At 38.0% G+C, this 23,073-nt stretch overlaps 1 protein-coding gene across 7 annotated transcripts in view; it reads right to left on the reverse strand.

Annotated features, from left to right (window-relative positions):
- Nucleotides 1–4,693: 4,693 nt before the first annotated feature.
- UHMK1 (U2AF homology motif kinase 1) overlaps nucleotides 4,694–23,073 on the reverse strand; it is an 88,655-nt gene continuing 70,275 nt past the window's right edge. For 3 of the 7 annotated variants that reach the window (XM_073221781.1, XM_073221786.1, XM_073221787.1), the window contains 9 exons: nucleotides 21,827–22,031; nucleotides 19,723–19,898; nucleotides 18,176–18,348; nucleotides 13,639–13,832; nucleotides 12,286–12,426; nucleotides 11,299–11,487; nucleotides 10,146–10,196; nucleotides 5,967–6,033; nucleotides 4,694–5,260 (listed from right to left, as the gene is read on the reverse strand). In XM_073221781.1, the coding sequence (XP_073077882.1) occupies nucleotides 5,168–5,260; nucleotides 5,967–6,033; nucleotides 10,146–10,196; nucleotides 11,299–11,487; nucleotides 12,286–12,426; nucleotides 13,639–13,832; nucleotides 18,176–18,348; nucleotides 19,723–19,898; nucleotides 21,827–22,031 (1,289 nt within the window). In that variant the 3' untranslated portion in view covers nucleotides 4,694–5,167. Of the gene's footprint in view, nucleotides 5,261–5,966; nucleotides 6,034–6,723; nucleotides 7,094–10,145; nucleotides 10,197–11,298; nucleotides 11,488–12,285; nucleotides 12,427–13,638; nucleotides 13,833–18,175; nucleotides 18,349–19,722; nucleotides 19,899–21,826; nucleotides 22,032–23,073 lie in introns of those variants that run through there. The other 4 variants (XM_073221782.1, XM_073221783.1, XM_073221785.1 and 1 more) reach the window with 4 other exon arrangements.

Consider the following 23,073-nt stretch of genomic DNA (forward strand, 5'->3'; position numbering starts at 1 on the left):
AGTATGGGGCTTCCTAAAAAAACTAAAAGTAGAAATACCATACAACCTAGTAATTCCACTTCTAGGAATTTACCTGAAGGAAACAAAACCCAATTCAAGAAGATACAGGCATCTCTCTGTTTATCGCCGTATTATTTACAATAGCCAAGTTATGGAAGAAAACTAAGTGTCCATCAGTAGCTGAATGGATAAGATGTAACACAAATACAAAATGGAATATTAGTCAGGCATAAAAAAAGAAAGAAATCCTGCAATTTGTGACAACATGGATGGACCTAGAGGGCATTATGCTAAGTGAAATAAGTCAGGTAGGGAAAAACAAACACTGTATGTTTCACTTATTTGTGGAATATAAAAACAAAACAAAATACACAAAATTGTAATAGACTCATAGGCACTGAGAAGTGACTGGTGATTATAATGGGGGAGGGGTTGTGGCAGATGGGTGCAGAGGGTGAGAGGGATAAAAGAGCACAAAAATTCTCAATCATAACATAAGTTGGTCATGGGGATAGTAGTACATCATGAAGAATATAGACTATGATTCTCTAATACCTTCCTATGTTGACAGATAGTAACTGCACTAGTGGGGGTGAGGATCTAATAATATGAGTAACTTTTGAACCACTGTTGTATACTTGAAACCAATATAAGAATGTATATCAATGATACTTCAATTAAAAAAACAGAAAAAACACTGACTTATGTTACAAAGAGAAAAACAATTATGTGCCTTCTAATGAGATTCAATAGGAATTCAATACACAGAACCATTTATGAAGTTTTTTTTAATCAGAAAAAAAAAGGCTCCAGAATGTGAGCAAGCCTCAGATACAACCACAGTTTTCAGGAAACATGAAAGACAGAGGACATATTTCTAAAATAAAATAAAATCTAAATAAAATCTAAAATCTACAAAATAATACTGTTAAACAACCAGTTTTTTCCGACAAATATCAAGAGAGAGGGGCCATGCATAGGTTAGAAAATAGTTGAGATATAAAAGTCAAAGGCAATAAATGGACTTTAGGACCTAATTCAAATAAATCAATATGATGAGATATATATGTGACAGTTGAGAAAATTTGAACACTAGTTGGGTATTATTAGATGTTCAGCTGCTACAACAAAAATACCATAGACTAGACGACTTACCAACAAGAGAAATTTCTCTCTCATGGTTCAGAAGCTGTGAAGTCCAAGATCAGGGCACCAGCAGATTTGGTGTCTGGTGAGTTTACACTTCCTGGTTCATAGGTAGCTGTCTGCTGGCTGTGTCCTCACATGGTGGAGGAGGCGAGGGAACTCTTACAAGGGCACTAACCCTGTTTATGCTGGGCTTTACTATATGACCAATCCACCTCCCAAAGGGCCCACCTCCTAATATCATCCTTTGAGGGTTAGCTTTCAACATATGAACTTGGGAGGGCCATAAACATTCAGTGTAGAGAAGATGATATTAAAGAATTATTAAAGTTTTAAAGGTGTGTCATTTTATACACATGTAAAATAGAAATCTCTTAGATATATACTGAAATATGAATCCAACATGTAGAATTGATTTTAAAGTAATGCAGTAGGGAGCTGGGGGATGGGAATTAAATGAAACAGGATTAGCCAGTGTTGTTAGAAACTAAGTAACAGAGGGTCATTATCCTGCTCCCTACTATTGTGTATGTTGGAAGTTTTTAGATAAAAATATAAACAAAAAGAATGGGTCTCTGGATTCAGACTGGGTTTAATTTCCAGCTTTGCTTCTTAGTAGGTATATAATCTTAACTATTTGCTTGATCCCTAAGCCTCAGTTTCTTTATGGACTGAACAGTAAAAATTCTCACCTCGTACTAAAGTAATAAGGATTAAATGAGACAATGTACATAAAGTGCTTACTGCAATGCTTGGCACATGGCTACGCGCCATAAATTGGCTCTAGTTCCCATTACTTAATATGTGCTTTGTATACTCATGAGATTTAATCTCCTCTCTGTCCAATTTCAGACCTTTTAGAGGTATGGAAATTAGGAGAAATATTAAAATTTAAAAGCAATTCATCAAGTCTCCTTTTAATCTTACATTACCTATGTTACATATTTTAGTATATAAAGCTCGACACATCATTCTGTTAAAAAGTCCTTGCCTACTAGAAGAAAATCTGAGCATGAACATTTCTAAGTAGAATCACTGAGATAGAAAAGAGAGAACTAATGTGGAAATGATGAGTCATGAAGCTCTAATGATAGATTTTTTTGTTCTTATATTGTCCTTCTAACTTTGTTCAGAACTTTGAAAATACTGTCTTTTTGTTTTGATTCACTGGGCTTTTGGCAAGTCTTCTAGGCCTGTGGCCTTTAACAGGCACCATATAATACTGAATTCATACATCACATCAGAGGACTCACGTCAAGATTCTTGCAGAAAGGCATTACATCAAAGTGCATTGCCTTGAATTCATAGCATATGCTTGCTTCATACATCCCTCTGAATTAAAATATTATATTTCAGAAGTGAAAAAGCTCCAAGTAATGCCCAAGGTTAGAGGTAGCAGTCCATGAAGACCATGTCACCTTACATAGTGGTGTACTGTCTATCCTCCACTATCTGAAGGCACATTCACATCCCCCCAGCTTCACCACAGCCCATTTTACCTACAAGTTCTCTCACAGCTGTACCTAACTGGTTAGTGTGAATACATTTTAGTACTAAATTATCTTTCTATGGTGTTAAGTGGGCTAATTTAATCTCTATAACCAGACCACAGGCTTTGTAAGATGACTGTTATGCTTTCCACACCCTAATAGTGCTGGACCCTGAAAGACACACAGCCCTTATTGGCTGACTCACTCGTTTATCACTTCCCAACATGCTTTTCCTAAACTGAGGCTCTAAAGAGGGCCACAAATTACAAAATCATCAGTCTCAGCCAGCAGAGAACAGACTTCTGAGCCAACTGAATGATTTTTGGATTATGCATGTTATTTCCATGCCTCTTTTTACCTAGATAACAGATCTGGCTGTGCCGTGAAGGATCAAGAGGAAACACGGGAAGACAGTAAGCCAGGGCCAGGGATGGAATCACTGATTACCAGTAACAGCCCAAACTTCCAGGGACAGAAGGACTGAAAATTGAACATGGAATCTCTTTGGTCATCTTCCTGTAGATGTCACCAATAAATCCTTTTTAGTTATCAAAACTGGATCAATTTCAAGAAGAGGGAAATTGAGGGCGAAAATTCATATATTCAAACAAAGTATCCTATGGGGCTTATGTTCAATATTATTAAAACACATCAAGGGCGATTTTGACTCAAGTGATCACAACTCTCACTTAAATTCTACCATGCTCTTGCCAAGTAATTCTAATTCATATTTTTTTAAAAACACTTTACCCAATTCTGTATTTCCTGAATTAGAACAATTATTTGACAAGGGCTCATGAAGGCACATAGTGCTACCACCTTATAGTTTCATGGCTCAGAGGCTCTAGGCTCTTTGCCTTCAGGTACCCAAGGCTCCCCAGCCATTGCTCCTCTCCAGGAAAACCCCTACAGTAATCCCATGCTGCCAGGCCTGCCCTTCCCTGGCATTATTAGTATGATCTTAAAGATAGGGAGATAGGAAATAACCAGCAAATGGGCAGAAAAAAGGAAATGAAGCATACTATTCAGGTGCTAAAAACTTGGCGGTTCTGTCCCCAAAATCCGTTTGGAGCTTGTTCTGATGGAGAACTCAAGCCTCACAAATCTTTTTGAGAAGTGGAGTGGATAACAATAGCAAAATTGGGCTGTTATTGAAATAAAACAGAAAATATGCTACACATACTATTTAGTAAGCCTTAAGCACAAAACCAGTGAATTTAGATAGATATAAATATCATAGATTCTTTTTTAAAAGTGACCCTTAAAATTTGTACTTCAAGAGAGAAAAGACCCACCTGTGACATTCCATCCTGTGACAACTTTTCAGTGGAAAATAAAATTTACTGATCTCTTCTCTACATGCAACTTTTATAATTTTTCATTTACCCAGATGTTAAATTTTATGCTTTTGGTCAATACTGACAGGCTATATAAAATGCATTTATGAAGCTCGATATCTTCATGCAAACTGCATTTTAGACTAGAGAACCCTAATGACCAATGATACATGGTCCATAAAGACCCAAATTTGTATCTTTTTTTAATCTTTCAGTTGAAAAAAAAAAAAAGTAGAATGGTGGTGACGAACTTGCCTGGAGAACGGCAGGAACCGTATTCTTGGGAACACCTAAGCGCCACGAAATGATTTGGGCAAAAGAGAATGAACCAACGACACAAGGCTGCTCCACACTGACAGCATTAACACTGGGGCCGGACAGTTCCCTGTGGCAGGAAGCTGCCCTGCACACTGCAGGGTGTCTAGTAACACCTCTCATCTCTTTATTAGCTTCTAGTACCACCATCCCACCCCCTCAGTTGTGACAACCAAAAATGTCCCCAGACATTGCCAAATGCCCCCTTGGAGGGGGCAAAACCACCCCTGGTTGAAAGCCATTATTAACAAGTGACAGGAGAATAGAGTCCAGGGTTAAGAGTCATGAAAAATGATGACTCTGACTCTCCCAGGAGTCTCCATTCAGTTTGTTACATCATCTCAAAGTTTCTCCCAAGTTTCTTATTTTCCCAACAGAATAAATTCCTCAAGGTACAAATGACACTCCACAGACAAGAAAAGTTTATTTTACTATCCGATTTTCTTAAAAAAATTTAATTTTTGATAAAATAAAACAAACTTTTAGTAGCATAGAAATCTTCCAACATGTATAATGACATATTATTACTATATACAACTTCGAAAACAAATGCTTTCAGTTCCAAGAAAGTAATATTGGGCACTCTGACTATTTAAGCTGCAGGAAATTTCCTGGATGGCCAATGTTTTCCTTGGCTTGGAAAAAAAAATTATACAATTAAAAAATATAAATAAGAAGTTTGATGAATTGAGAATCACAAAAATGATTTCTGAAAGTTCAGTCATCTGGATCTTGGGGAATCTGTGGTAGTAAGAGTTCAACAAGCAAAATGAAACCCTGTGGACAAAATTTGAGTATTCCTGGAGAGGTCCTGTAGGTTCACAGTCGGTCTATCAAAAATGAAAGCTATTCTTACTGTGGTAGAACTGGGCATCTGGTTCATAAGCCGTTCTTCACCAGCTCATGGACTCCATTCTCATCAATGATTAAAGGTGCATGGAACTCTTTATCTGCCACGTAACTTTCTATTCCCTAAAAGAAGCATTGAAACGAAAACACAGAAAATTGGTGCGCACTATCATGTAATTCTGGACTTAAAGCATAAATGACACAAGTTAGGCTGAGATTTAAAAGTAAAAAATCTATTTAATACACTTTTTAAACTGGGCTAATGACCCACTTATGGAAGCACAAAACAAATGACAAAAAAAAGGTACATAATTTCTAAAGCTAATAAGATGATAGTTATTCTTCCTATAACCATAGCAAGGTGACTGTCTCTGGCAGGACCTGACAAGGATCTCCAGAAAAAATATTACATAGTAGAATAGGAGGAACCGCTAAATCCTTTAATATTAAAAGTGAGAGTACTAAGTATATGAACAAAATAGATCCACTAGGAGGAATTGCATTAAAAAGAGCCAAATGATTTATCTGAAAAAAAAACAAGGCTAATTATTTAAAAAGCGCATTGCATTTCAACATATAGATGAAATGGACTGAACATTAAACCTTCTGTTCATGACGACTGACCCACTTACAGGACAGACGCAAAGCCATCAAAGGAATTCTGAGAGAGGAACTCAGAACAAATGCAGTTTCTTGGCTCATTCCCAGAACTGGCTCCTCTGGGCAGGGCCGTCAGGAAATTCTGTGTCTTCTCTAATCCTTCTTAAACACAGAGCAGTACCAGAGTCCTACTTCTAAAAGAAAAGGGGAAAAGGCAATGCAAACTTACTTCTCCAGCATAGGAGATAAGAGGAGAGATTTCACACTGGATTGGTACATCATTGGCATCCTTCAAGCTAGGGAAAAAAACAGATGTGTTCAAGATTTTGCTTCCACTGTCACTTGCCACAGTGAAAGCACAGACCATAACTTTCCTCTGAGAACCCTGCAGATAACCAAATTCTCCTAGTTAGGCAAAAAGAATGGATCCTACCCTGATCACTAAACTCCCACGTTAACATGAAATTGTCACAGTGCAAAAGACACTATTTGCCAGTAACTGTCCACAGTTCTTCAGAGTACTTCACCAGTATTCATACACTTAGACCCCCTAATGCACATGTCATTTTTTATCATTTTCAGGTTTTAGTTTGATAAAGAAGAGATTATTTATTGAGTATATACTATGTTCAAGGCCCCCTGCCAGGTACTTTGAACCCTTCATATTTCATTTTAATCCTTGCCACAACCTTACAAGTCAGGTGTGAATGTTAACATACTAAAACCACACTGTCCAATACAGTGGCCACTGGCCACATGTGGTTAAACTGACATTAATTAAAATTTTATTTAACTAAAATTCTATAACTTGGTTCCTTGGTCAGGATAACCACATTTTAAGGGCTCAATATGTTAACAAGTCCAAGCTTGTGCCATTCACCACACAACATGCCAGTAAGTCAAGAAGGTGTTTGGCCAAGGAAAGAGACTCTACTCGGAAAGCCAGCAGACCGGGAAGATGGTGGACTTGGGTCCTGAAGTCCCATCTTGACTCAGGGCTGATTTCAAGCTTCTTTCGTATTAAGCAACATGGGTGACCAAGGGGCTTGAGGTCAGGAACTGACGCTCGATCTCAGGTGTCTGGTCAGCTAGGGTTTGAGGAAGACTGTGAAAGCCCTGTCCGTGGTCAGCTGACTCCAGGCACTGTGTTGACATGGGTCTGGGCATGACGCTCCTGTAAGTTCTTGACAATCCAGTCATCATTTTTATACGAACTTCTTTATCTCCTCAGGGGAGGGGACTTTCAGGTAAGGGGCTGGTCACATCAATCTTAAGTCACGAGCAAAATTCCTTTTGATGATCAGCAAGCCTGCATGCAGGGCTGCAGCGCTGACCAGATGCTTTTTGACCCAAAGTCTATGGCAGCAAAAGAGACAGTTATAATATGAAGGCAGAGATGCCAACTTTTTCACTCTGTTAAAACTAGCCATGAATGGCTAATAACTGCCAAACTGGACAGCACAGGAATAGAATATTTCCTTCATTACAGAAGTTCTACTGGACAGTACTGCTTTAAAGGTCAGTTACATTATTTCCCAGTATGTGTTTTCCTATACAGCCCAATTTCCTAGATTAGCTGAGCTGATTCGTTCAATGTTTCAAAGTGCCTCTCTGTTACTTTCACCAACGTCCCTCTTTAAAGAGCTAAGGCAGAATGCATCCAGGCGCAGGCCAGGCCAGGGTGACCATCTGCTTCCGCTGCATCATGGTCTAACATCTGTAGCCACTTGCAATCCTCGGTTTCTAAGTGATCTAACACAGAAGTCAATAAGTAGGGTTTTTAATATGTTTAAAGTCATTAGGCCTCCAGGTCTTTTTTTACCATTTCAAGAATCTTACCAATAAAAACACAGGTCACACAAAATCTAGTCTCTTGTGGCCTCAAACCATAGCTCTCCTTTATTTCACCAAATACACAATCTAGCGGAGTCAGTGAGACCACAGGTCTTCTGGGTTCAGCCACACTCAGTATTTCTCTAATATAACCACTCAGCTAGCACTCAAGGCACTCCATATCCTCCTCCCACTTACTTGTCCTCTACTTGCTACTCCAAACAGGCCAGCTGCACCCACTTGGGGTTATTCCAAGTCATTCTCAGCCATGGGCCCTTCGACTACCCAAATCATACCCATCCTCCAAGACTCAGTGCAAGCCCCAATGTTCCCTGACAGCTGCATTACTTAATGATGCTTCTCATTCATTTATACAAATAAATAAACAAATTTATTAGACATCTGCTAAGTCACTGCCTTCCAGGGTAATTATTTATACCACACATTTAACACATAAGCACATACTCCCTGGTAATGTTTCTTAATTTCACGTATGTGCATCTTGACCTCCTCAGAGGCCATGAGAAATGACTTCTTTCTCTTCTGTAAGTAACCTCAGCACCTGGAATACTAACGGCATCTATAGGTCTGTGAGTAGGCCTACAAATGCTTGTCAGCTAAATGAGTAAATGAACTAAGGGTGGACAGATAACAGACTAACTGGGAGAAAAACTGAATTAAAAGAATCTACACACATCTGAAGAGATGTGTGCTCCATCGTAAGAGCTTAAGATCTGGCCCAGATCCTCTAAGGCAACTTAGTGTCATATTCAACAAAAAGGGAAAAATGATGACCCACTCCACTGATAAAATGTATTTAGCCCACGCTTACCTGAACCCCTGAGGGAATTGGTGTGCCAGGACCAGAAGGTGCTTTTGAACCCAAGGAACAGCTAGCTGATCTGAACATAACTTCCCCTCTAGTACCACAAAGACAGCCCATGAAACTAAGGAAGTCAACTTCAATAAACCAAGTTGGATGCCCCACAGGAGGAAAGACAGAAGCTACCATCACTGAATGCAAAATCTCAGTTAATAGGCAAACTAGCTCAGTAACAGTACTGTAGGTAACACCATTTAGTAGGCATTAAGGTAAAAAATAAAAATAACATCGTTTTGTCAACTCAGCATCCTTGCTTCCATTCTTTTTGAGTTCTTTCCATTCTTTCAAGTTGCTTCCTCTCCGTTTTATACAAAGAACTTCCTTTTCATCTCTTACTCTTGGGTAATATTTTTCTACTGTCTGAGGACATCCTCCAGTGCTAAGAATTTCAGCAGGAACTATTTCTAAGTCCATGATCTCATTTGGGGTCAAACTGTGATTTCAGTTTAATTATTCTACAAATGACTAAAATGAGATAAATGAGGGAAACAGTACTAAATGAAAGAACCCAAACAAAAACTAAATAATGCTTAAAGCCTTTTGTATCTTAGCTGAAAGAGCTGGATATTGTTCTCAGTTGCATAACTAAGAAACTATTTCACTTGTTTAGGTTAAAAAGCTGTGGTTCAATGGGGAGGAAATTTAGGAACAAAAATTTATTCCTTGAATTATAAGAGCACCTTGCTTCCACATACTAAAAATGATGGATGAGCCAGAAAGTGACAAAGAACTCTGCATTCCAGTTCCCATGATCTGAGGATCAATAGCCACCTATGAGTCCTACAAGAAACCGGCCAGATCGGTGAGTCCGCTTGCTTCTCTAGAGACCAGCCTCCCGGAAATTGACATGCACAGGGACTCGTCTCTACAGGGCAAAGATGAGTGGCACAAACAGGAAGAACACAGACGAAATCGACACCACTGCTTCTCTTCTCCCAAGATAACTCACATCTAGGTCCTCTGCCTCGTACACATTTCCCAAATTACCTTAAAAACTCAAAATTCAAACTAAACATATTAACTTTTAAAGTGTAACAAGTATTATCAAGTTGTCTCTAGCTATAAAAACGTTTTCCAAACTTTGTCAGTACCCACATAAGAGAGGATATGTGCTACGTCTAGCTAAAAATTACCTGCCACTAAGTCAAAAAAGATTCTTTCCTTAGGAGCAGGTTAATAACTATCTACAATTAACATACACAGACCACAGTGGGGAGCTGTTAGTAAGGGAATACATCAAAAGAACAGTTTTCTCCACCCTTAGAGCCATCAAATATGTCAGGAGTAGTTGGCCTTTGTACTGAGAACATATATCCAGTTCAGTAAGACACATCTTCAGAAGGTTATTTTTATCTAGTTTATGCTTATGGTAAAAGGGGTAAGCTGGAATCCAAATTTCTTCTCCCTTGCTGTAACTTACTCTAGATCTTAGCTATTACTTGGAAATTTGTCACTGCAGGCTAAACACCTATGGTCAGATTCTTTAGTAAAGCATGCTCCCCATTTCCAGCATGCATTGAAGTCCTGAGTTAGTGTCATCCAGATCCTGCCACCAAATAAGCAGTACACCCCAACCAAAGCTCCCACCAGCCCCCAGATCACCACAAGGCACCGCACTACACCACAGCACCAGTTAGTATGGAGGGAAGCACAGCCCATCACCATGCACTACAGGCGGGCTGGTATATTTACTTGTGATTGACATCAGCTGTGATGGTCTCTGACTTCCCATCTGTAGCACTGCTATGTAGGAATAAATAAACATTAATGGAAATGGAAACAAATCAACAATAACAATGACCGGGAATTGCAAAACATACTTGACTGAAAAGCATGTATTTATAGTAAGTTATAGACTTCACAAAGGAGATCTGAGGGGGTAAAAAAAATGACCAAAAATAAAGCATGAGGACAATCTGACATGCCACAGAGCAAGCTTGGTACCAAGACACAACCTGAAAGTAGCCTTGAACTGGGAGACAGCTCGCCACTCCTCCCTCTCATGAACACACAGTTATGGACCAGTAAGCTCAGTACCCGATGTTCTAACATTTATCAAGGCGGTCTAGCACTTTTGTGCATGCAGCTCACCATTTAATCTCTTAAGAATATAAATTACATGGCAGAACATTTTTTACAGAAGTATAGAACCACTGAATGATTGAGAAGGGGAAAATTCTGGGTGCCAATGAAAGTTTTATGATAAATACAAGATTTAGCTTAAAAGCACATTATATCAGATTTTAAATAGCTACAAATACATATTTTTTTAAACTTCTAACATCCCAAAACATTTCTAGTTTGAGTATCAGTGACTGTCAGTGGCATTCACCTCCCTTCCTGGCACCTCCCTCAGTGCCCTGAAAGGGCCATGGTAAGGACAGGGCGGGCCCACGTCCCGGAGACGGCATGGGGCTAGTGGGTCTTCTGGGGGACGGGGTGTCTCACAGACGGTCCCCATGGTGAGAACAGACACACGGCAGCACCGCCCAAACCCTCGTGCCCTGCGGGACAGTGTGCTGCTGATGGACTTTACCATGTGGCACACCCAAAGTATACCTCCTGACCACTATTCAGTCGGAGTCGTTTCACTGACATGGTGGAGATGTAGCCAAAACAACAGGAGATTGAGAAGAGACTCCCCTTCAAGAAGAAATAAAGCTATCTAAAATTAACACACACAGACCAAAGTGCCATTACATTCTCTCTGTGATGTCGTTATTCCACATCAGGAACTGCCCACATCAATACTTGGCTTTGTTAAAAAGATCTAGGAATACACAGAGAGAGGTCCAAGAGGCAAAGTCTAGGAGGTGGTCACACACAGGAGGAGACATCAGCTTACCGGGGAATTGCTGGGAGGCGAGAGCCATTTTCATCTATGAAGTGGCCCCCCGCATTGAGGACCCAGCAGTGATGCAGGGACAGCAAGGCGTGCCGGGCAGTGGTAGGGTTGTCCTTCCCGTTCTGACTGTCTGCATTCTTCAGTGGGGAAAATTCGTCTTCCCGTAATACTTCATACACCACGAACTTCCTAGAGTGAAATGATACATGCACTGCTTTATTACGGAATAAAACCACGCACGGAGCTTCTGACTCCACTCTATATAGCTAAGCCTCTGGTCTTAGTAATAGGCTCTTTTTATCTAATTTCGAATGAATGCTGAAATAATGCTCATCCCAGGAATAAAGTTGGAATTCTCTTCTTCAGTGTCAAATGGGAAATTACATCCACCCCCAATTATAAAACACTTCATCTTAAATCAGAAAGATTAGAAATCTTAATGCAAAAAAGATACTAGTATTATCTGTTCTGCAGAAAAAAAGCAAAAAGGGTGATTTAGAAATATACATGGAAAGATTAATCTTATACAGCTAATCTGTCTTCTGCATTTTCATATTGATCAAATTCGAGGACAAATATATCAACATCAAATGTAATCTCTGATGGAGTCATATAATCTACAAACATGTTCACTGAAACATTTACTTATAGGTCAGTAAAACATCCTAAACATAAAATGGGCCAGTTCTCTATCTCAAACTTTTTAGTCTCTCAGCCAAAATAGGTGACTTTAACAATTTTTCAGGTGATCCAGGTAATAAACTAATTGATACAAAGAAAAATGTACTCAAAGGCAACTCAAACCATGGTTTGACCAATGGTTACAGTAGAGAATGATAATCAACCTAGACTGTACACTTCACATCAAAATGCTATACCTGACATGTATGCTATCAAAGGTTTCCTGAAAAGTGTCCCATCTAAGAGAGTACAAAGCAGCATTTCAAGACATATATTTAATCATAATTAACACTATTCAAAACATACTTTGCAAACTGGAAGATGTCAAAGACAAATTTTTCCATCTTTATTCCATTTGGTTTGTCTGGCTTAATTAACTGCCCCTGGGAATCCACATATGGAATCTTCTTCTGAGCCACATGGTGCTGCAACTGAGGTTCATAAACACTAAGTAGGAAAAAAAAGACAATCACTTTCCAAACTTAGCCACCAAATCTGATAATCATTCTCATGGGCAAATGCATCAAGTACTAAGATTTTCCAAATAAAGAGCATTTGCTAAGTTCATGTTTAAATACTACATAGATTTTCCTGTTCATTTAAAGTTAAAAAAAATCAAATTATTATCTCTACATTAAATAATACACAACACACACACAGCTCACACCGATGTCTTTCCCTTAACTTCTGTGTCTCTTGTGAAATGTCCTACTCTTTGCCCCAGCTTTCCCAACAGAGATCCCTTCAAGTATGGGATGGAAAGATGTGTAATAGTAACTATGGATGAATAGTTAATAATTACTATGGATGAATTTATAACACAGCTACAAACAGCATAGTGGTATGGGAAATATTTTGGAACTGGAGTAAATATTCTAAAGTAAAGCTGAGCAACCCTTTTAAAAGTAGCCAGTCATCCTGAATGTCTAAAAACTTTCAAGTGTTCTTGATCTGGGTCATGGTTACATGAGTGTATACACACATCAAAATTCACCAAACTATACACTAAGATTTGTGTATTTTTATCATATATACCTCAATGTAAAAAATAAAAATAAAAGCTATCAAGTAAAGTATCAGATAGTGACAATGTCCTTTATGTAAAAATCCGGTAGAATAGAATGGCTCTTATTTTTTCCTGAATAAATTCCCATGCTGACTTCCATCCCGGTCTTAAGGTCTTTTTTCTTTACTCTCTAATGCACTACTTCCTAAATGCTAGTCTGGGAACCACCCAAATTAAATTGTATGGGAAGCTTCTTAAAAATACTGTCGCCCTGCGTCTACCTCCAGAAATTCTGATTCAGTAGATGTAGGATAGACATCTATTTTTCAAAGTTTCCAGCTGTGATGGAGACAGGGTGCTTCACTTTTTACTCTTTCCTTCACCAGAACCTAGCACATTAAAGGGAGGGGAAGATAAGAGAAGGCAGAACTGCTTTGGACTCCAATTAATGCACCAGGGAATGGCTCCTATGAATCTGCACCATATCTTACTAAAAACTACAATGGGAGATAAATTTCCATTTGATAAAAGTGATGCTCAGGAAAGATGAATTCTGTAGAATATGGACTTGGGGTGTCTTCCTACTTCTCAAGTGACTTAGTTTCTGATTAACAATAAATGAAAATTTTTAAAGCCCCCCATCTCGCCCATACTTGACAACTTCTCTCAGAAATGGTACAGTGAAGAAATGGTTTGCAATGTTTCCCGCATTGAACAGCAGTCGTCCATCTGAGCTTCGTTTTTGAGCTGTTGCCAGAGAAATCTCACTATATTCCACCACCTGATACACTCCATCCACTCGGCAAACAACTCCAACTGGTTCTGTAGGGTTCGTCTTCTCCACCACCTATACACCAAAGAAAAACGACAGTAGTGGAAGAAATGTAATCAAATGCTTGTTGGCGATTTCCCATTTTCAAAGGCCGTATTTACAATTTTGCTTACATTGTCTTAAAGGTATTAAGTCAAAACAAATCTTTAACTTTAGATAATCACCTCTCCTTTACATTCTTTGACAGACTACTTTCCAACTAGAACTGAGGTAAAGTACCTCCTTCCTATTTATCACCTGATTAATCTGTGGAGTAGAAATTCCATCATACACACAACCCAGAGGACTGGGAAATAATTACATGAGTCTACATCCACCTCAAATATCTTTTATTGTTAGCAGTTCATTTCTTCTTAGCCACACTCAAACACTTTAAGACTAAATGAAATGAAACTTTTCTGGACTCACAAGACAAAATAAGTAAGGCATTTGCCTCCCATTTTATACTGCCCTAATCATTATTTCATTGGAAACCAGGGTTTCTTTCATTTGCATTATCCCATTTTTCAGGGAGTTGGTTACAGCAAGCATGTCACTGGGCTCCCACTCCAACTTCAATCAGAAAACTTACCCATATTTATGTGTTTTGCATGCTGGACTTTGAAGTAAGAGATTCTTTGTTTAAAAAACCGTTTGAAAACCAGTGATTTATAATCTATAGATGGCTCTAGGCTGGTGGAGTTGCTATGTGAAAGGTATGTATCAAAATCAGAGGGAAAATGTTAAGAGTAAGTAATTTTAAAAGCCTCACAGGTGATCCTGATACTCCACCACCCTGATCCCAATACCACCACCTACTTCAAGTGTCTAGAAGAAAATTATAAAAGAACTGTATTCAATGCACTAACAGAAGACCGATGCAGACGAGGTGTGTACGCAGCAGAAGCACCAGGCAGTAAGAAATATCTGAAGATAGTATTTTGTTTGCGCTGTTCAATTAAGAATTCAGCATACTTCAGATTATTTTGAAAGACCTGTTCCTAATTTGAAAAATATCTTCTAAGAATACATGAAATTTTATCAGTAAAGTTAAAACTTTTCTTTGGCAACTGGCTTCTTAAATCTGGACTCTAGCTGTCTCTCTTAGACAACTAAAGTCACTACTGAGAACTTCGTTTACGCAGCAATTAACAGCTGGGCACTGCGTGTAGCTCAGTGAAGCAGGGCTACTGGACTCGTAAGCCTGCTGTGTAGTTTCCCTGTTTGCCACTCTGAAAAGAGCACAGTATTCACTGAAAAGAAACTATCTACCACAGAAGTGGATTAAACTGGAGGGAAACATTATACAGCAAAGTAATTTAAACTAATCATGGGCCTATTTACAATTCTACTCTATCAAACCATCACCACCTCTCACTTTATATACTCTACAGTGAGTTACCTTAATAGACAAATAACTTTGAATAGATTCTTCTTGTCCCCATTAAAAAAAAAAAATGCAGACAAGGCTTATTTTCCTATCACCTCTATATACCCCTAATTCCCAACAAGCTATGGAAAAATAAGCATATCCACATTTTCCATTTCCCAAGTGTTAGTATGTCAGTGAAAGGCTTACTTTGGATAGTTATGAACCTCCATTATAGAAGTCAAGATTACAAAAGAAAGCATTTGTGAATTGCATAAAGTTGGAAATCAGTTTACATTATACAGAAAAGATACACAGTATAAAATTAAGAGGTTTGCTTGGTTTTCTGTGAGTTAAATCCTGAGTTCAAAATACCACTTCAACCTCAAAGCTCCTGTAACTGCTTTACAAAATGACCTTCAATTAACAATGGTTTCTACCCTTTTAGCTTTTGACTTTTGCAAACCATTTCCACTTTTAGAAGTCCTTTCCCAAGGCCCTCACTCCATAAAAAAAAAATACTTAATTCACCCAGATAGGAGCCTTTAAAAGAAGTATGCAGAGAAGTCTACTACCCTCCTATGATCGCTACCTAATTTAGGTGTTTTTAAAAATACATTTAGTGCCTTGGGGTTTTTTTATTAAAATAAACATGGTGGGAGGCCAGATGCACAAAAATGGTTCCCAACATTTCTAAAAGTTTTTAACATGTACCAGTGAGTTTCATCTTAATACATACTTATCCATTCACTGAATGACCTCTACATGATATGGCAGGCAAAGCGAAGCAGGTAGGCTGAGGCAGGATGTGGCCCACAGAACCCACAGGTAAAGGAGAACAGGGACTGGTTACACTTGCATCTCTGTGTGATTAGTACACTCATCAATTTAAAGGTTTTTGAGCTGCCAGCAAAACACACTTTATCTATTAAAAGTCTGGTTTTATAATGTGATACAACACTAAAACTAGGACCTGTGGAACATGAATTCTAATCCTGCCTCCATTCATGTGAGGAAGGACCTGCACCTGGAACTTATTTAGTGCTGGAACTCAGGGTGCTCATTTCTGAGAACAAAGGGGGTGACCAGATGATCTCTGAGGTTCAATGCTCTCTGATCATCTAGAATTTCAATTGATTCTGAAGCTAGTGCAGTAAAATTCAAATTTTAGGAAAAAGAGTGACACCAAGTGGAACAAAGTCAGAAATGCAGTTCTGTTGTTTAAAGTTCAGTAGCTATTTAAAGTCCAATGTACAGTTTAGTATTATTTATAATACGGTACAGACACTTTATGTAATAGAGTATTAGAACAGACAGAAGTCTTAAATAAATGAACCAATTCTTTGTTTTCAGAATTAGGAGGAGTCTTATTAATCTTCCACCTTAATATCTCAAAACTTGTACTAATAAATTTAAGAATTTACGTTCTCCGACTTTGCAGTAAATTTATAGATTCGTTTTGAGAGAAACGACTACTTTATAATAGAAAATCTCCACAAGAATATGGTATGCCTTTTATGGCAACTCTTCTTTTTAAAACAAGGTGTCTCAAATTTATATGTAGTCTAATTTGTTTTTGTCCAAAGACTATATGGATGGTTTTTGCTTCTGGCAGAAAAGTCTTCCCTTCCTGTAATATTACAAATTATTCTAAACTTTCTTCTAACATCTTTATGGGGTTTTTTTATATTTAACTTTGTAATCCATCATGTTTACATTTATTTATATGTAATTTTGAAATTGATTTTGGTATGAGCTTTTAAGTTCTTACTTCACTTTAAACCGGTTATCTCATTCATTTCCCCCACTGATTTGAAATGCCGTATTTTCACACAGTATGCTCTTATATATACATGGATTTATTTTTGACTGATCTATTCTGTTCCACAAATCTGTCATTCTATTCTGGTTTTGGTACTAATAACTCTTACTCACTTGTTATTTACACCCATTTTAATATCTGACAAATTATCTCCAACCTTCTTTCCTCATCATCATCTTTTTTCAACATGTTCCTAGCCATCTTTACATGTTTATTCTACATTTTACAATCATTTTGTCAAATGTCTCCAAAATAGTCTCATTGGGACTTTGATCAGGATTGTTATACTTTAATTTGATAAGAATTGTTATTTATAGATATCCAGGAAAGGAATACTTATACATTATAATATTATACATTTCAGTATTATACATTGAAAGTATACAATTTATATAATATAAATATGTATACAATTATACATTGTAAATTTAAGACTTCAGCTTCTATAACTTTGATTAGACTTATAGATTCATTTTATAAAATTCAATTTATAAATTTTGAGTATTTCTAAATCTTCCAAAGTGCTTTTTTAGGTATTTCATGTTTTCTATTTTACTCCTAGATATATTGCATGTTTTGTTTGCTACAATAAAAGCAAGTCTCCTATATCATCACCTATGCAACAAAAAAAATGTTGAAAAGAACTATGCCCGGGGCAATCTTACATACAGCACTATAAATCTCACTCTATCTTAACATCATTCCGTGCTCATTCAAGCAAGCAGTCAATCCCCTTAACTGCCCTTACCCCCAGTCTGCATGTTTCCATTTCATTAACAAGACTATAATGAGATACCTTGTCAAATGCCTTGCTGAAGTCTAAATCTGCTATTTCTACCATATTTCCCCTCCTTAGCTGTCATAGGAAGAAACTGGGTTAATCTGATCAAATACAACTTGACATTAATGAATCCATCCCAGGCCTAGTGGTGATCATTCACTTTCCTAGGTACTTACAAATCATCCTCACATGTTTTAACCTCTTATTTGAGATGCACAAGCATACAACACTACTTCTAGAATTAAATGTTGCCAATTTAAGAAAAAAATTGGGTGTGGGAGAGTTTAGAGAGATGAATGGTTCTAAAATATTTAAATCGCCCTAATAAATCTAGGCTGACTCCTGGAATGTATGTACAGACAGAGAAAGACCATTTAAAGCCTCACTGTGGGCAAGGAAGGCATTACCTTTGCTCCACAGTCTGCTCCTTTCTGAAGGCAAAATCCAATGAACCGTGGGTCTGCCACTTTTACTAATATGTTGTCAACACAATAGACATGAATGCTCCAAATGCCTCTTTGCTCCATATCTTCCACAATGTTCTGGGCTGCAAGAGCCCGATAAAGACCACCATTTCCATCTGGGAAATAAAATAGCCCATTAGTGGCACACATAAAACCCATTACAAAAGTAACCCCAAAATCATTTAATGCTTCCAAACCAAGGTAAAGGTGGAAACCACAGTTTTACATTACAGGGCAAAAAAAAGTAAATATTCATAGGAACGATTCAGGTGTCAAAGTTACACTACATGATTTTGAAGGTAATTTGGCATAAGCGTCCAGAGAATAATATTATTAATGTAGGACCAGGCAAATTGAACACTGCACTTTTCAACTCAGCCCTTTTAATAATTTAGCCTGAAATATATTATGAAATATAAAACTCTTTACCAAGCAATGATTATTTCATAGCATTTCTAGTTTTATTAATACTGTACGATTCAAGTTAGCTCTCTATTTACAGCCCCAACACTGACAATTTCACCCCATCTCAAAAATGAAAATACATGGGTATTTTATCCCAAATTTAAGAAACCAGACCGATACGAAGGTCCATGGTGATCTAAACTAAATGCAAGTAAGCGCCTCTTCTTGCCCCATCTGTTTCTAGTGCGGCCTTAATGTCCTTCTTCCATCAACCTCAGCCAAGCTTAAATGATGACAAAAGGTTCGACAACTTCACAGAACAGAGCTAAGAATAGCACACTCTTCCATTAATAAAAAGAATTAAGTAGGGAAAAAAAGAGTTAAGATGGAATGAAAGCCTACATCTGGACAGCACCACTGTTAATGCTGTTTATTTCCTTTCAGTCTTTCCTCCAAGTACAGATTCACATAGATATGAACACATTTATTTTTATAGCTGGAATCATACTCAGGGTGACTGTACGTAGCTGCACAGCAGGATGCTGCCCAATTCTAGGATTGCCATTACAAGGACGCTGTGCATGTACTACTACCCAGACCTGTGCAAAGCCATGGCCCTAATATCGCATCTGCAGTTTTGTATTTCTCATTCTCTTACTTAACGTACTGAAACTATTTCTCTTTGTCATTTAATATCTACAAGTAATTATCCTAATATTGTTTCAGAATTAATGCTATAAGATAAACTGTAATGTAGCCTTTTATTTACTAAATAGCAAATGGTCTCCAATTTTTCCCTCTAATAAGTAATGCAGGCATTAAGACTGTGGTTTATAAAATACTCAATAAAGAGAATACTCTGAATGCTGCTCAAATTGCTCTCAAGGGCAGACATTCACAAAATGTGTCACAAAAAGTGTATCCACTTCACCAATGGGCATTTTCATTTTTTTAATTATTGCAAAATCGCAGAACACTTTAAATGTTTAAACATCCAAAACACCAAATTAAAAAAAAGAAAATCAAAATTTAATGATTTATGTTACTACCACTTCTAGTCACCATTATCAAGCATGGTTACAAACCTGGAGCCATAGAAACTTTGTTCTTCTCTTCCAAAATAATTTTCCCATCAAAACTCAGAGCAGGCAGCATTCCCTGCTGGAAAAAGATCACGTTCTCTCTTTTTAAACCAAAGTACTTGTGCTTTGTGAAGAATTCCTTTGTAGATTCCATGGTTCTGCCACTGGTCATTATATACCTTGCGAGAGACAAGCAGATCCTCTAAACAACAGCACTATGTGAATTAGGCCCAAATCAAGCCTTGTCCGTTTCCTAAGCTAAAGAAAATCTTCGCGAGCACCGCTTATTGTCTCAGCTCCCTTCATCCTTTTCCTGGGTACCGTATATAAGCTGCCCCTCCCCTCCTGGTAACTTGGTAACTTCACCACTCCTTACATAAGGAATAAATCTATGTAACAATATTAAACATAACTCCTGCGCCAGAGACCCTATAGGTGTTTTAAGTAAGTATTTTGGAGTTCGTAGAAAAGGGTATTCTAAATTAAAAACTAAATAAAAAAGGAGAAAAGGGTTAACTACAATACATTCTAGTGATCTTGGTTCTGCTCACCCTCCATTTAAAATCCTAAGACTGTAATTATATGTTCTATTGTCTCATAAATTCAACACATGTTATTGTGACAAAAAAGAAAAAAAATTCTACCTAAAACCACAATTAGTGACTACAATAGCTTTGTCCTTAGTAGAATATTAACTACATATGAGGAGTTTGTCTGTTTTGGTTACTGATATATCCCTAGAAGCGGCACTCAGTATGTTCTGAGTGAAGAAAACAGTATAATTTCCCACCACAGTAGATATGTGTTTAACAAAGTATCCGGAAATTTTGAACTCTGGATATAAAAGGTTTGGTCATAATATAGAAGAAGGTGATAAACAGGTGGCTAATCTGCTTGCATAAGCAAAGAACAGAAATTTCAAGAGTTGGGAGAAGAAAATCCAGCACAACAGTGGGAAGCCAGGACTTTATGCAGAATGTCAGCTGTGTAGAACACAGATGTCTCTCAAAGATCACCAAAGGAATCAAGATGAAAAAATAAATCAACAGTTCACAGCAGACCAATGCTCATGTGGAGAAGAGCTAGCAAAGCTGGGAAAATTACAAAAAGCTTATTTTAAAGGCATCAGCTACAGAAGCAACGCGGATTAGCACTAAAATTCTAGACAGTACAAATCTTTCAAAGGGGAGCTGAGGAAATGCAGCTGCCTTTTCCCGGGTGTATTAGCTGATTTTGAGTACAGGGAATCCGGGCAGAAGGACAAAGAAACCAGCTAGGCTTTTGTTGGTCACATGGGCTGAAATAACAAGGTTAGGAACTTGAGGGATCTCAAACACACAGCTGGTTTCCCACTCAAAACATGCTAACTTCCAAAGCTGCTCTTGGAAAGAGATTAAAGAGCTAAATCAAAAACTTCTAAAAAGCAGAGCGTAACTTCCCATAATCTCTCCATGCTTAGGAGACAAACACAGGTGGAGGTAGACCCTGAGAACCCCGCATCCTGGCTGCAACTAAGAACCCAAGAGTGGCCCATGGCAGAGAAATCAGTGAAGGTTTCAGCTGAGGGGTGTGGGAAGGGGGTGCAGGAGGGCTAGATACGAGTTTATAGACAGACAGAACCTGGTGAGTACTAGAGTGGTGAAAATACTCATACCATGTTGTCCTGAAATTTCAAACACTAACAATAAGAGGAGACCCTCAATGCTTTCAAAGAAAAAAAAAAAAAAAAGATTAGGAATCAGAATGGCAATGGACCTCTCAATAGCAATGCTGAAAACAACAGAGCAGTGCCTTCACATTTCAGAGGGAAGCTGTTTTCAGTCAGAAGTCCTGTACACAGACAATCATATGAAGTTTCTGGACTCAAAGGAGGCCCCAGGGGACTCACACTGAGGGGCTGGCGGGGCGGCAGTGGTAAAAGCCGGAGGAGGGCATATAGTGCTCATTAAGGTACCTGGATCACCTATCCAGCTGTTACACATATCGCTTTTAACACACATAGTAAATAACAGGAAATATGTCTGCTTATGAGTACAGTACATATTTATTTTGAATATTGTACATCGGTGTACGTTCAGGCCCTCTCCCACAATGAGACGCATCTTACCAGGGAATAACGCATTTGTCGCCGTGGTATTTTTCAGCCAACTGCTGAAGCTTCAGGATACGTTCTGCTTGAATCTGAAAAAGCGTCTTACGGGATGGCAAACCAACATCATACATCCCCTTAGGATAGGCAACACCGAGTCTTGTCCCCTGCCCACCAGCGAGGAGAAGAACTGCCACTTTGTTCTGCGAAATCTGGAAAAGTCCTAGAAAAGAAAACACTTGTATCACAAAGCCTCTATTACACATAGAAAGGTAACAACGAAGAGTCGCGCCATCCGCAGAAGGCAAAAACAAGGAATCCTCGTGCATGCGTGGATAACTAACTTGTTAATAAAAACATTTTTATTACTAAAAAATTAAATTTATGCAATCCAACCAAACAACAATGAATAATATACTGTAATGAACTAAGTTCTTTTCTGGTAACATTGGAAGGCAAAGACCAAGAGACATTCCAAATGGATTACAAGTACTTCACTACTTATTAGATGGGAGTCAAGAAAGACACAATAAAAGACAACACCTACACTTCAAGATGAATGATGATGCTACTAACTTATCTCCAGCCTATAAATTAATCAATAACAAATAATCAGTGAGCATCACATATACTAAGGAAGCTACCAGCCAGTAAATGTAATGGCTAAGAAGCCAGGCTCTGAAGTCAGAACACCTGGGTTTGAAACCTGACTCACCTGAATGAGCTTAGGGGATGTGCTTGCAGAAAGGCAATAGATGTTGTGGGGTGATGGAAATGTTCTATATCTTAATTGGGGTGGTAGTTTCATGAATGTATAAGTTTGTTAAAAAATTCACAGAATTAGTGCATTTTGTGGTATATAATTATACTTCAATAAAATTTATTAAAATGCCTTCTTTTTCCAATAAGCCATCTACAGCAGCTCAGGAGGATGTGAAATTCAAGGTCTTTTTGTTGCTGATTTACTTTTGCTGTCTGGAAGCCTATCAGTTTTCAACAGCTGAATATTTGGCAATAAGTAATAACCAAACATAATGCTTAAATAAAAATATTATTCTTTGAATCAAAATACATTCAAGATGGGGGTGTGGGTATAAAAATAAATAAATAAATTCAAGATGGATTTAAGATCCAAATGCAAACAAATGAAACTGTAAATGTCATTAAAAGAGGCTCTCAGTTTGCATTAAAAAAAAAAAAGACACTAAAACCTTGCCACACACCATGTCTGAGAGCCATCCCATCACTCTAAGGTGGAGAGTCTT

The sequence above is a fragment of the Manis javanica genome, chromosome 14 (genome assembly GCF_040802235.1).
Source record: "Manis javanica isolate MJ-LG chromosome 14, MJ_LKY, whole genome shotgun sequence".
In the NCBI taxonomy this organism is placed as follows: domain Eukaryota; kingdom Metazoa; phylum Chordata; class Mammalia; order Pholidota; family Manidae; genus Manis; species Manis javanica.